The 13,643-nt window shown below is 33.8% G+C and overlaps 2 protein-coding genes across 2 annotated transcripts; both read left to right on the plus strand.

Moving 5' to 3' along the window:
* The first annotated feature begins 9,414 nt into the window (after positions 1-9,414).
* On the plus strand, positions 9,415-10,833 carry LOC120077375 (cyanidin 3-O-galactoside 2''-O-xylosyltransferase FGGT1-like). Its single transcript, XM_039031259.2, has one exon. It carries the CDS (start codon positions 9,460-9,462, stop codon positions 10,831-10,833), a length of 1,374 nt encoding a protein of 457 aa, XP_038887187.2. The 5' UTR covers positions 9,415-9,459.
* A 797-nt stretch (positions 10,834-11,630) lies between these two features.
* On the plus strand, positions 11,631-13,317 carry LOC120077376 (exopolygalacturonase-like). Its single transcript, XM_039031260.2, has 4 exons — positions 11,631-11,774; positions 11,863-12,162; positions 12,475-12,993; positions 13,081-13,317. The coding sequence occupies exons 1-4, from the start codon at positions 11,631-11,633 to the stop codon at positions 13,315-13,317; spliced, it is 1,200 nt and encodes a 399-aa protein (XP_038887188.2).
* Positions 13,318-13,643: the final 326 nt, after the last annotated feature.

Below are 13,643 nucleotides of genomic sequence, written 5' to 3' on the forward strand. Positions count from 1 at the left end.
TTTATAAAACTTTTATCACGCAATCTCAAAACTTGCGTGAAGGTCAGCTCCTTCTTTATGGATTGAGTGGAATTGGATAAATAAGGTGCTTGCACCATAGTGGAGATTTCCAACTTTTGGAAATTTCTATTTTGTTGTTTTTTTCAGATTTTTGTTTACAAAAAAGATTTCTAAAAACAATTTACAAATAAACTAATTTATTTGTTTATTAATTTTATAAAATTAATTCAACTAGTTAATTTTAAATAAAACTAATTGATTAAACCTTTAAATTAATTTTGTTAATTTAATATATAATATTAAATTAATAAAATACCAATGTCACTACAATAAATTTAATTTCATATAATTAATATTTAAATCATAATTTAAATATTAATTAATTCTCCAATTTTGTTTAATTTTGATAAAATTAAACATTTCAATTGCATTGAATACAATTAATAGAAACCCTAATTGAATTTGAACATTTAAAATTCTAAACCGTAATTTCAAATATCATCAAGGTTACTCAATTACTAATCTAAATTACGAGCTAGTAGAGGGACTTTATGGACCTACAGACCATGAGTTCCAACCATTTGTAATTAATTGAAGTGAATCTAACACATAATACAAAAGTAAGTATGATGTTTGTAACAAGATAACTAACAAACAGAATAACTTAATATAAAAAAATAATAGTAAAGGTAGTGAGATACTGATAATGGGCAGAAATGTACGTTATCATAGTGCTAAGTTCTTAAACAATGTTGGATTGCGTTGATAAAAATATGTTAAATTGCATCCATCAAGCATCAATTTCATAATAATGCGGTCGCATGTGTTCAACGCATGGGAACAATTGATTTTTGTATTTTTATGCAGAATATGTGTTAAAGCAAGGCAAGAATTGTGATCATAGGAAATCATCGATCGAGCGCAACTTCACCGCAAGGCTTTGCAATGATTGTACTCGCAAACATTCGCCCAAGAAGAATTGCCGCAACTTGGTTAGTGCAACATGGTGGGCGCATCTAGGTGAAAGTCTAATTAATCGCGTTCGGACAGAAAACTGATGACCGTCGAATCCGAATTAAGTTGACAGCCGATAACGATCACAAGTACATTCAACTTTTCGGTGACAAATATTCGGCACATCAGTCAGGAATTAAAGTTGTCCCATCTATACAATCATGAGAGAGAATCCATCGTTCACCTTGGATATTCTATAAATACCAGAGGCATCCTTCAGAAAAGGGGTTCACCAGTTCACTATTCCTTGTTCCACAAGTTCACACGTCTTTGTTCATAGTTTTCTTTCGTTTTAAGGCGGACGCGATAGAGAAGGTTGTGTCAATAGATCGTTCCTGTAAGCTTGGGAGAGCGCCGAAAGCTTCAAGGACAGAGAGAGGGCCGACGCCTATAGAAGCGGGAACATCTTTAGAACCGAATAGAGAATACAGTGTAAAAGCCTCGGTCAGCAAGGAATTGCTACCAGGCTCTCTAACTTTAACTTCCATTGATATTTTGTACTCCACTCATTTTATTGAAATGGAATCTACTTCTCTATAGCTGTTCACTCTATGTTATTTAAGCATGAGTGGCTAAATTAGTTGAATGGGTTGAGAAGCATTTAGCTAGCATAACTAGAGAATCTTCATTATATGCGATTATCTTGTATTATGTATGCTTCATTCGTCCATTAGAGATACTCGGGGGGGGGGGGGGGGGGGAAGATCTAGACTTGGGAAGGTCAGGTTAGAATCTAGGCTCGGGAGAGTCAGATTAGAACGCATAATCAAGAGATAGGAACTCAGGAATGAGTACTATTTCTTATCAACGCATCGCATGCATCCTAAAGATAGGATATGATTGAATTTTATATCATTAAGAAATAGGAACTTGCTTTTATGCATTTTGCATCATCGCATAGGACAAGAGTAGAGACTTAGAGATAAGCTCTATGGACACTTTTGCATTCAACACATGCGTCCTAGACTTAGGAGCATCGCATTTGCATTGGAAAATGACTTACTGTGCATGGTGGTAGCATGATCGCATAGTCTGATGCATTCCCAAGTAATGCTAGCTAAAGATCTTCTCAACTTGTTCATCGCATACTCAGTGCATTTATCACACAACTGACTTTTTCAAATCTGTCGCATTTTGTTATTTTCTCATTAACGCAATCAACAACAAACCAACAATTTATTTATTTGGTTACCGCAAAGTTTTCCTAAAAATTACCAACGCAACCTATTTTTACAAGTCCCTGTGTTCGATCCTGGACTTACCAAGAAACTCAGTGGAATTTACACTTGGATTCCGCTGAGGAAACTTGAGTGCACAACGCATATCATCCACATTTCCACTTCATAAAGTTAAGCATTAGATATAGAGATTGGTAACCAAGTTCAGTGCAATATCACCTACATCTGAGAAGCTATGTACCTGATGAAAAGAAACTTCACTATATAAAGAGTTTAGCAATTACAAAAAAATACTTAGCTGATAGACTCTCTCATCAGTGACTCACATACAACTTGCTCTTCAGTTTCAATTTAGGGCCCCTTAGTTTGGTCTCCCCTCACTTCCACAATAATGCTTCTTCAAGCTTTGTATGAGATCCTTTCAATACAACATACTTATGCTCCCTCTAAGTGTGAGATCTTCTCATCTGATGCTTCATAAGCATGCTTTTCCCAAACATTGATTGAGCTCCCCCTTGATACAACATCAAAAACCCATCTTGAGTTTTTATTTACTTCGTAAGTGATTTGTTATACTTTCAAAAATTAAGCCAAGCCTGATTGATTGTTGGAAACAAACCCACAATAGGGAGATACAAAGTTTTTTTTAAATAAAAAAAAAAAAACAATCCCAGTACATGAAGGTTGAGACTTAGACAATCCTTAAGCCCAAAACTCTTGATGCACATAATTTTCTAATAAAAATATTAACTCTAAAATTAAACAAGACCACAAATCACAACCCTAGCCCATTTCCATTTTGGGCGAAACGGTCTACTAATTCTTTGATTTCAGTTAGTAAGAGGAATTTTGAACTAAAAAACAAATTGTAGAAGCTAAACTAAAAAATGGAATCCTGCACAATTTTAATAAACAAGTTCAATGATATTCCTGGTATAGTAGATGCTATCACACAGACAATCATACTCAATTCGATGGAATTGTCTGATCTTAAAGGAGAGTTTCTATAATTTTGTATGTGAGGGGTTATTTCTTGGTTTCATCCACTCATTAATAACTTGATTGTTTTTGGATAATAGTAGATAGAAATAATGCTTGTTATGATCCTATTGAAACCATTTTAGTTATGAATAGCGGCTAAATTGGTGTATTACTAGATCACGCACCTATTGCCACAGCTGTAACTAATCAATGATAACCCTCCATAGATTTGCCTATATAAGCTACAGCTAAAGTTACAAAAATTAAAGCTTGACTACCACTTGTAAATAACCCAAAGAACATAACGGGTATAGGAACTATTAAAGATAAAGAAAAATGAACAACTACTAATTCATCAACTAAATATTTCCAAAAAGTTTAAAACTAAGGGATAAGAGTTTTGTAAAATCTAGTTTAAGTTTCATTTTTGTTTTTATTTTTTTAAGAAGATTTGATAAGTACAAGAAAAAAGGAAGGATTTTTTCCGCATCAAATTGAATTTAATTTTCGAACTATAAGAATCTGCATCCTGAATTATTATAAACCAACTAGTCAGATTCACATTTTACACAATCTTCGCTTTCTAGCATGAAACCAATAACCAAGAGAACCCTTAATACTACAAATAGGAATTTTTATAATTTTCTATTGAATGAATGGTACATGATTCTACCTCCACAAGCATCAAGAAAAGAAGAAACAAATTATATTATTTAGTGCTTCATTTCTTTATTTATTGTGAAATTGTGTTGTTGTGTCAGAAGAAGGATAGCTATACTGATTCGGTATACCCTAAAGACACACTTAGTACAATATTGATGATATTACAAAGATATAATTTTCACATACTTATCTCGTCTTTTATGGGATCGATCCCCTCTTGACTGTACAAGAATATGTGGAGCTCGATATGTCCTCTTTCAGATGTGAATCTATTTGATTCAGAGGGGAAGAACTTACATGAGTATCAATTGAAACATGTGTTTGATACACACTCCATGTTCTAAGAAATATTTACCATCCGAAATGAGGAAAAAACGGAATCTTTATCTAAAGAAATGTCAAAAAAACTCCTACATTTCTTTTAATAATGTAATTTTAAGAAATAGAAAATAAAAACCCATGTTGCCTTGTGTTTAAGGCTTTTTCAAACACCAACGTCTTTTTAACTCTTCCTATTTTGGTTATATATTTTTTTCTTTTAGGAATCTTTTACTATGTTATCTTAAATTTGTCATGGAAGATAAAATATGGACTGGATTGATATTTTTATTTTTTTATTTTAACTATGAAATAAACATTTTACAATTTTAAAACAAGTGTAAATTTTTATTGCTTATATTTCTTCAATTTCTTTATTATATAGTTAGAGATTTGATGTTGGCTATAGTTTTTAACATTGTTGTAGAAGTTGTCCCTTGAGATATATGACATCCTGTTCCACGGTTTTTACTTTATGAAATTTCGGAACGTGGTTCCTCACACACTATACAAATGTCACAAAAGATGTTCTAACAAAGTTAAAAACAACAATATTAGTAATAGATAGTAAATCAAGCATGAACACACAAGAGTTGATAACTAGTTTGGTGAACAACCACCTATGTTTAGGGGACAATGTACCCAGGAAAGATAATCTACTAATATATATAAAAGTTAAGAAATTACAAAGTTGTTCTTATTTGTAACTAGCAAAGATTACAGTGACATATATAGAGACCAACTTTATTAATTACTAGGCTCCTCCTAGATGTGAAACTCCCCCTCACTCGGACTTAAGCTCCTCCTAAGTATATGAATATTAGTGCGATGACACTTAGGCTCCCGCTAAGCATGTGAGACCCACAATCACTTAAAGATATTTTTCCTTCGACTTTTGAACTCCCTTCCACATGAGAACTTAGGCTCCCCCTAAGACTTGAGAACTTTCTTCTTGTTGCATAAAGACTCGAGTTCCTTCTGAGTATGGAGAATTCCTTCTTGATCAAATTTGTCTTAGCTCCCTCTAAGACTTGAGAACTTCTTTCTTGGTTATGAAAATGCTCAATGTAATCTGTAAGAGCTAGTGAAGAACATGCTACCACAAACAAAGAACAAAATCTTCTTCTTTAAATCAATACAATGTAGTAAATATTTTGTCGAATTCACACACCGATCTCACAAAAAGAAAATATGAAAATATCCCACATATAATCGACAAATCATCAAAAAGGAAAGCATCTCAGAGAAAATATTCTGTAGAATAATTTAAAAAGGAAAGAAATATTCTGTAGAGTAGGCAACTTGAAGAACAACCTCTGAGAAAAGTATCGAAAGAGACAAAGTCTTAGACAACTTCTAAACATCCCAAGGAGCAAATGCTAGAAGCCTTAAACAAATAAATAGCTAATTTCACATATTTAACAAACTCCCCATTTGGCTAAGATATATTTTCTTAAGACAGAACGCTTTCACAATAGCCAAACCATAACGACGTTATGGCATGAATAATAACGCTGATGAAACCAACGCTGATAGAACCAAAGTGTAAATAAGAGTCCTATAGAAATAAGGCAGCAAACAAACAGTCTTAATTCAGAAGAAACAAGACAACATAAATTGAAGCAGATAAAAACAATGAACAACAGCAACAATAGTACCAACAATAGCCCAAATACCAAACTAAACATTTGCAGCTGCTAACCATTAAACCAAAACCTACTCCCCCTCTGGCTTAAAAAAAATCACGAAGAAGACCCAGTCTTTTCACGATCATAAAAAACTTTCATCATCATATTCAGAAGCAGAGTAACTCCACACTTGTAAACAAAAGCACGGTCAATCTCATCATTGAGCATTTGAAGTTCAGCAGACAATGAGTGCATAAGGCGTTGGCCAAAAGAAGATGTTACAAGCTCAGCATTCGGGGCTTCTTCATTTGTTTTTGGAGATGGAGGAGCAATATTAGAAACATGGTGCCCTTGAAACAATTTGTAACTGAAGTTAAGAAACCCAAGATTAGAATCAATAGGTTCATCGACGAAGATTAAGTTAGGTTTTGGGATAACATGATACCAAAAATAAGATGAGGATTTGCAGTAAGTAGTCTGAGCACCTGAGTGTTGAGATGTATTCTCTAAAACCTCGTACTTAATAAGTTATTTAGGTTATTTCATGAGACGTGGACAGTATGTATTGGACATATAAGTTCATCATATTCAAGTACTAACCTAAAGGGTCTATAGTATATGGATAAGCTTGAGTACCTTATCTTGGTAACACTATGGATACGATATACTTTGTAAATGTTACAACTGTTGTAAAGTGTTACAAACAATTTTATCCAAGTCGTTCATGTGGAGAGATGCGAGTGGGGGTATCTTATACAAAAAGTTTAGACAGGACTGCGAAATATTTAATCTCTCTTTGTAACACCGTTGACTGAAGAGATTAATATTTCATAGGATAACCATGTAACTTGATCTCAATCCTGAATGAGTTATAGAGTCCTGTCTATGAGGGTGGTCCTTTGATTTTTATGAGTGATAATGACCCGAGTCATTGATTCAATTAGTCTACCATCTTGAGGATATGTCCGAGTAGGGAGCTAGGAATATAGCTACACAAGATAGAATTGGCTCCTTCCTACCTTTAGGGTAAATAGAGGAGTTGTTCCCTTAAGTGTTGATTCTAGATCTTGAACAAAGGATACCCATCTCACTGGCCTGAGAGGTATTAGGTTTATGGTAGGACCATAAACAGATTTTCATTAGAGGGATTAGTGGTATTTAAAAAGTAAGAGATAATTAGAAGGGTAAAATGATAATTTTACCCAATTGTAATTATGAACTGCTCAAGAAGGATTGACTTACTATAATGGTTAAATCAATGGATGTAGAAATATTCTATAGTGCGAAGAGTGCACAGTTATGGGTCTTTAATGGAGTGACCCATGTTGTGGGTTTGGCTATGTTGGGAATGGGTCTAGGAGCTTGCGATCGCTTAGTTCGAGTGCGCGGTATTCGTGCAGTGTAGCGGTCATGTTGGACGAACCTTCTTGTGTTGCTGTGTTGCTGTGATCGAGCATTTGTGATCAAGGAACTCAAAGATAAGTTTACAAAAGTGTGTTGATTCTTGTCCTTGATCTTTTGTCTAGCATGCTGTAATTTCTGTAATTTAGCATAACAATATGTTTCCATTTTTTATTGTAATTTTTGTAATTTAGCATATCCGCATGTTTCTATTTGTGATTGTAATTGTAAAGTTCATATACTATTGTAATTTTGAATGATCCTTCCGCTACTCATGGAAATCTTCGTATTCGATTTCCTTCAGGCTGGCTAATAATATTTCTTTTATTATGTTGGATATTTTGTCTCTGTCTTGGTATTGGTATTCTTTCCTTATTGTGGCAGATTTGTTGGGATGATCTTTTCCTTGTTTGATTTGTTGTCGTTGGTGGTTTTATTGCCTTTTGAGGATTGTATTTATTTGTGTTTCATTTGTTGTTTTAGGGTAAGCCCTTTTTTTGTCTCTAGGGTTGATCGATTGAAAAACAGAGAATCTCATGTGGACTGTGTAGCTACTTAATCAGTGTGATAATCAAAAGCCTTGCGGTTCTTTTGAAATTATTTTCTCCTCTCTCAATTTCTATACTTTCCAAATCCATTTCGATGGCATCCAATAACCAAATCTCCCAGGAATCCGAATTTGAAGATGGCTATAGCGATGGCCTATAATCTCCGCGGCGAGGATCTTATCAGAGAGCTCTACAATGGATTCAACTTCCGATTGATAGAGAGAAGGGAGTGATCAATTTCGAGAGCTTGAAGAGGAATGCGATCGTGCTAGGGTTTGAGGATCTGAGAAATGGTGAGCTCAATCAGATGGAATTAGGTGTTCTTATGTTCAGATTCAGTCCTCAATTGATTGATGCTTCCCGCTACAACTTCCATGAATGTCTTCAACTCTAATTTTGTGTTCTTGATTTTTCTCCCAATTTGTTCTATATTCGATTATTGATTTTCTGTTCTAATTTTTTTTATTCAATTTTGGAATGAAATTAGTGAAATATACTAGAAAAATTACAAACAAATTTAAGTTGTTATTTGTTGTTAACTTCATCTAGTTTTTTCCCCATTTTTTCTGAATTGGATTATTGATTTGTTTTTGTGTATTGTTCTAATCTTTTAGAACATCTTATTATAAATATATTTTAAGGATATTTCACATAATATTTAAGTCCAAAATTCTCTTTATCAAGTTAATGCAAATGATTTTGTTCAACTTAACAAACCCATCTAATAAGAAATCAAATTTTTAAAATGATTGTTTGGAATTAATGATCAAGAATTAAACCTTATACCATATTTCAAGATCATCAATAATAAATGTGTATTTAAAAAAATAAAAAAAATATATATACAATCTATATGTTATTCAAACAAAAGATTGATAGAATTATTGAATAAAAAAATTTCAAAATAAAAAATAGTTATCATAAAAATAGATTACATAAAGTTCAAAAAATTGCACAAAAATCCCTGACATATGAACTCTCTACACCCAACAAAAATCCAGATAAAACAACTCTACACCCCAAATACAGACTTATAAATTCCACAAATGGGCCCAAACAGTTCTAAAATCAAAGAATTATCTAATAGTTTTCCACAAGATTAAAATTAATTTTGACATACTCCTATCATTTGACATCGACTCAACCTTTAATTTTACACTTATAAATACATTTTATGTACTATTAAAATTTATTTTGAATGATTAAAAATATTTTTCGAGTGATTAAATTAATAAATAATTTGTTATACTAAACAAGTTAAGCGGTTAAGATTTTTATATATTCATACTCCCAAACAGCCCTAAAAATCCTGTCCTTTTCTACATCCATCAAGTATTTGAGGTTCAATTTTGGAAAAAGTTCAATCTTTTGTTGTATTTTGGTTGAGAAACATTGATTCTTAACTCCTAAATTTAATATATATATATATATATAATACGAATACGTGTATGAGTATGAAGTCTTGAACTTCGAATGCATATATGTGCCTTAAGGTCATCTACCCTTAAGGTCAGAAGTCAAAATTGCACTACTCCCATTTGATGTACTAACAAAAACTTGTATTCTTATTCCAAACTAGGGTTAGGAAATATTTTAAGAACCATTCAACTCAAAAAACTAATATCATCTAATGCATTTTAAGCTTCATATTTCATCCTACATCTCCAATCTCTAAGAACAATGGCCGCCGCCGCCGCTCCCTCCCACCATACCTCCCTCCACATTGCCATGTACCCTTGGTTTGCCCTTGGCCATCTCACTCCATTTCTCCATCTCTCCAACAAACTAGCCAAAAAAGGCCACAAAATCTCCTTCTTCATCCCCACCAAAACCCTTTCCAAATTTGAGCCCTTAAATCTCTTCCCTAATCTCATCACCTTCATTCCTATCACCCTTCCTCATGTCCATGGCCTCCCACATGGGGCAGAGACCACTTGTGATGTCCCTTACCCTCTCCACAACCTCATAATGACATCCATGGATCTCACTCAACCTCAAATCACTATCCTTCTTCAAACCCTAAAGCCCCATGTCATTCTCTTTGATTTCACTCATTGGTTGCCAAAATTGGCTAGTCAATTGGGTATCAAATCGATCCATTATTGTGTCACTAGTGCAGCCATGATTGCTTATACTCTAACCCCTTCAAGGAAATTTTCTAAAAATGATTTAAGTGAGGAAGATCTCATGAAACCCCCATCTGGTTACCCTAGTTCCACCATCAATATTCATCTCCATGAAGCAAGAGCTTTTGCATCAAGAAGAAAGTGGAAGTTTGGGAGTGATGTATTTTTCTATGATCGTCAGTTCATTAGTTTTAGTGAATGTGATGCAATAGGGTTTAGGACATGTCATGAGATTGAGGGAGATTTTGTGACTTATCTTCAAAATGAGTTCAAAAAACCTGTTTTCCTTACAGGGTCGGTTTTGCCCGAACCACCAAACACGCCTCTGGAGGAGAAATGGGAAAGTTGGCTTTCTGGGTTTAAGAAGGGTTCGGTGGTATATTGTGCATTTGGGAGCGAGTGTACGTTACAAATGGAGCAATTTCAAGAACTTTTGTTGGGGTTTGAGCTTTTGAACATGCCCTTCCTCGCCGCACTCAAACCACCATTCGGGGCGGAGACAATTGAAGCTGCATTGCCGGAGGAGTTCACGAAGAGAGTTGGAGTACAAGGGGTGGTCTTCGGGGGATGGATTCAACAAGAGAGGATTTTGGAGCATCCATCTGTGGGATGCTTTGTTACTCACTGTGGGTCTAATTCTTTGAAGGAAGCATTGGTGAATAAATGTCAATTGGTGTTGCTGCCTCAAGTTGGGGATCAAATTATAAATGCAAGGATGATGGGAAACAATCTTAGGGTTGGAGTGGATGTAGAGAAAAGGGAAGAGGATGGATGGTTTACAAAGGAAAGTGTATGTAAAGCTGTGAAGATTGTGATGGATGAAGAGAATGAAATTGGAAAAGAAGTTAGAACAAATCATGCTAAAATAAGGGATCTTTTGTTAAAAAAAGATTTGGAAGAGTCTTATATTGATGGTTTTAGCCAGAATCTTTGTGATTTGGTGGCATGCATGGAAAACACATCCAAAAACATGTAGAAAACAGGTAAAAGCCATGTCATTTATTTTTCCTATGAGCTGTTGAGAATGACTATATGTTAACGTATAGTGTTTTGAAGAGTTGGGCTTTAGTTTGTTGAGTCTTTTTTTCCTAAAATGTTCCAATTTTGCACAAATCTAGGGTGATGAATGGATTTATCTTTTTCATCAATTTTTAAATGTTGCTATCTTCTTTTAAACGAAAGTATTATTGAATAAGGGTAATGCTTTTATGCAAGTTCAGAGTATAGCTTTTTATTTTCACTTACCAAAACCATGTGATTTTTTTTAATCATGAAATTAATGATACCCTAAATGGTTCTTTCAATAACATAGCAATATGATTATCAAAATCCATCATTTTTTTACTAGCTATGCCACCATTAATTTGTGGCTATAAAAAGCTTTTGTTTTCCTTCATATGGTGGGTGTTGTTTTGTTGGGTTTGGCCACTTTTTAGTTTCTTAAATAAATCCAATTGTTCATAGGGGAGTAAGGGGCAGATTTTGCAGCACACCCATTAATGTAATGACTTAGGAACAATAAACAAATTTTAGTTATCAATTTGTGTTTAGATTAAAAGTGAAAAGATGGTGGGTTAATAATAAATATATCATACACCACCTTCAATTCACAACTCTCATAACCTCTTTTAGTTTCATTGCGACTTGTCTTCTATTCTGCAACTGATATATATAGAGAGCTTTGAATGCAAAATAAATTAACATCATCTTCTCACACAAATTTCCAAACATCATACATAAAGAATAAATAAATAAAAGAGAAAAAAAGAGGATATGAGTGTTATCACATCGAGCATCATGGTCACTACATTCTTGATGTCATTGCTATCATTTACAATTGAGACTCAATCTCGTGTTGATGTTATTTTTCCTTTGAGGAAGTATGGTAACATTGTGCCTGGTGTTGATGTCACTGAGGTAAACACACAATAAGATATATGTAAAAATAATTACTCATTGAACTAATATGTTGTTTTTGCTAATTTTTGTTATCCGTGAAACATAGGCTTTGAAAGATGCATGGAATGATGCATGTGCATCTGTTCGTCCATGTGCAGTGGTTATTCCAAAAGGGATATTTAAAGTAAGTGAAGCAAAATTTAAAGGTCCTTGCAAGAGCCCTATTGAAATTCGACTTCGAGGATCATTGCAGGCTCCAAAACACCCTTATGGAGATAGTTGGATTACTTTTGCATATGTTGATAGATTGACACTATCAGGTGGAGGAGTTTTTGATGGTCAAGGAAGAGCAGGTTGGGAAAAGAATGATTGCCATAAAAATATAAATTGTGCTACGCTTCCTATAGTAAGCTCTATACCTGTTGTTTTCCTTTTAAATTTCATTCGTCTTTTGTTGATTTTGAAGGAGACGTTTGATAGATATTGTTCTCTGCTATTTTAATTTTTACAATTTGGTAAATATTTTTATACTTTATGATAATATTTAGGGAACTAAAGTTTTCGACTAAATTTTAAACATTAAAAACATCAAGTAAGAAAGTAAAATTTTCCAAATAGAAAGACTACAGAGAGAGAACTCATAATTTTGTCCCTCCCTATAAAAGATTGTAATTTCACTCGACTATGACATGACTTATTGATCATATAAAATGAGCAGAGTTTAAGGTTCGACTTCATTACCAATTCAATTGTGAAGAGAATAACATCACTTGATAGCAAGAACTTCCATATCAACGTCCTAGGTTGCAACAACCTCACATTTCATGGTGTTAACATAATTGCACCAGAAAATAGTCCCAACACAGATGGAATACACATTGGTCGATCAATTGGGATCTCAATAACAAAATCTAGAATAGCAACAGGAGATGATTGTATTTCCCTCGGAGATGGAAGCAAACGAGTAAAAGTCACCAACGTGACATGTGGACCAGGTCATGGAATAAGCATAGGAAGTCTTGGAAAATACACTAATGAAGAACCTGTTGAAGGTGTCATAATAAAGAACTGCACCATAATGAACACCACTAATGGTGTTAGGATCAAAACATGGCCAGCATCTCCTGTTTCTGGTACTGCCACCAACATGCATTTTTCAGATATTATAATGGTCAATGTTAGCAACCCAATTCTCATTGACCAAGAGTATTGCCCATGGAATCAATGCAATCGCAAGGTATTGATCACATTCTCAAAACTTCCATTTCAAAATTCTTCATGTCAACTTCACAAATAAATTTTACTTCTCATTTTTATTTTTCAGATTCCATCAAAGATTAAAATTAGTAAAGTGAGCTTTAAGAACATTAGAGGAAGTTCTGCAACTCCAATGGCAGTCAAACTTATTTGTAGTCGCAAACTGCCATGTGACGAAGTAAAAGTAGCCAATATTGATCTCGTCTACAATGGAAAAGAAGGTCCCATTAAATCTCTGTGTATGAATGTGAAACCCATCATTTCGGGGATACAAAATCCTCAAACCTGTTCATTACCCTATTAATTCAATATGATGGACAACCTTAATTAAAATAGGCAACTCCTCTGTCTTTTGTTTATTTTACTTTTCCAAGTAAACAAGATGGTCAAATGTTCGAGGGAGGCTTGTAAAATGATTATCCTTAAACTTTTTAAGTCTTGTGTCTTGAAACATGATACTTTTTTAATATAATCTCATTGATAATAACTTGGGTTGACTCTACTTATTAACTTTAAATTCTTTTTATCCCTTTTTTTTAGAGGAAATGACCATGTTTTAAACTAAACGATTTTACTAAAACTTATAAAAAATCAAATACTTTATCGATATCATTCTACTATAGAAGTTCA

The sequence above is a fragment of the Benincasa hispida genome, chromosome 5 (genome assembly GCF_027475165.1).
Source record: "Benincasa hispida cultivar pf3 chromosome 5, pf3_genome.v1.1, whole genome shotgun sequence".
Taxonomy (NCBI): Eukaryota; Viridiplantae; Streptophyta; class Magnoliopsida; order Cucurbitales; family Cucurbitaceae; genus Benincasa; species Benincasa hispida.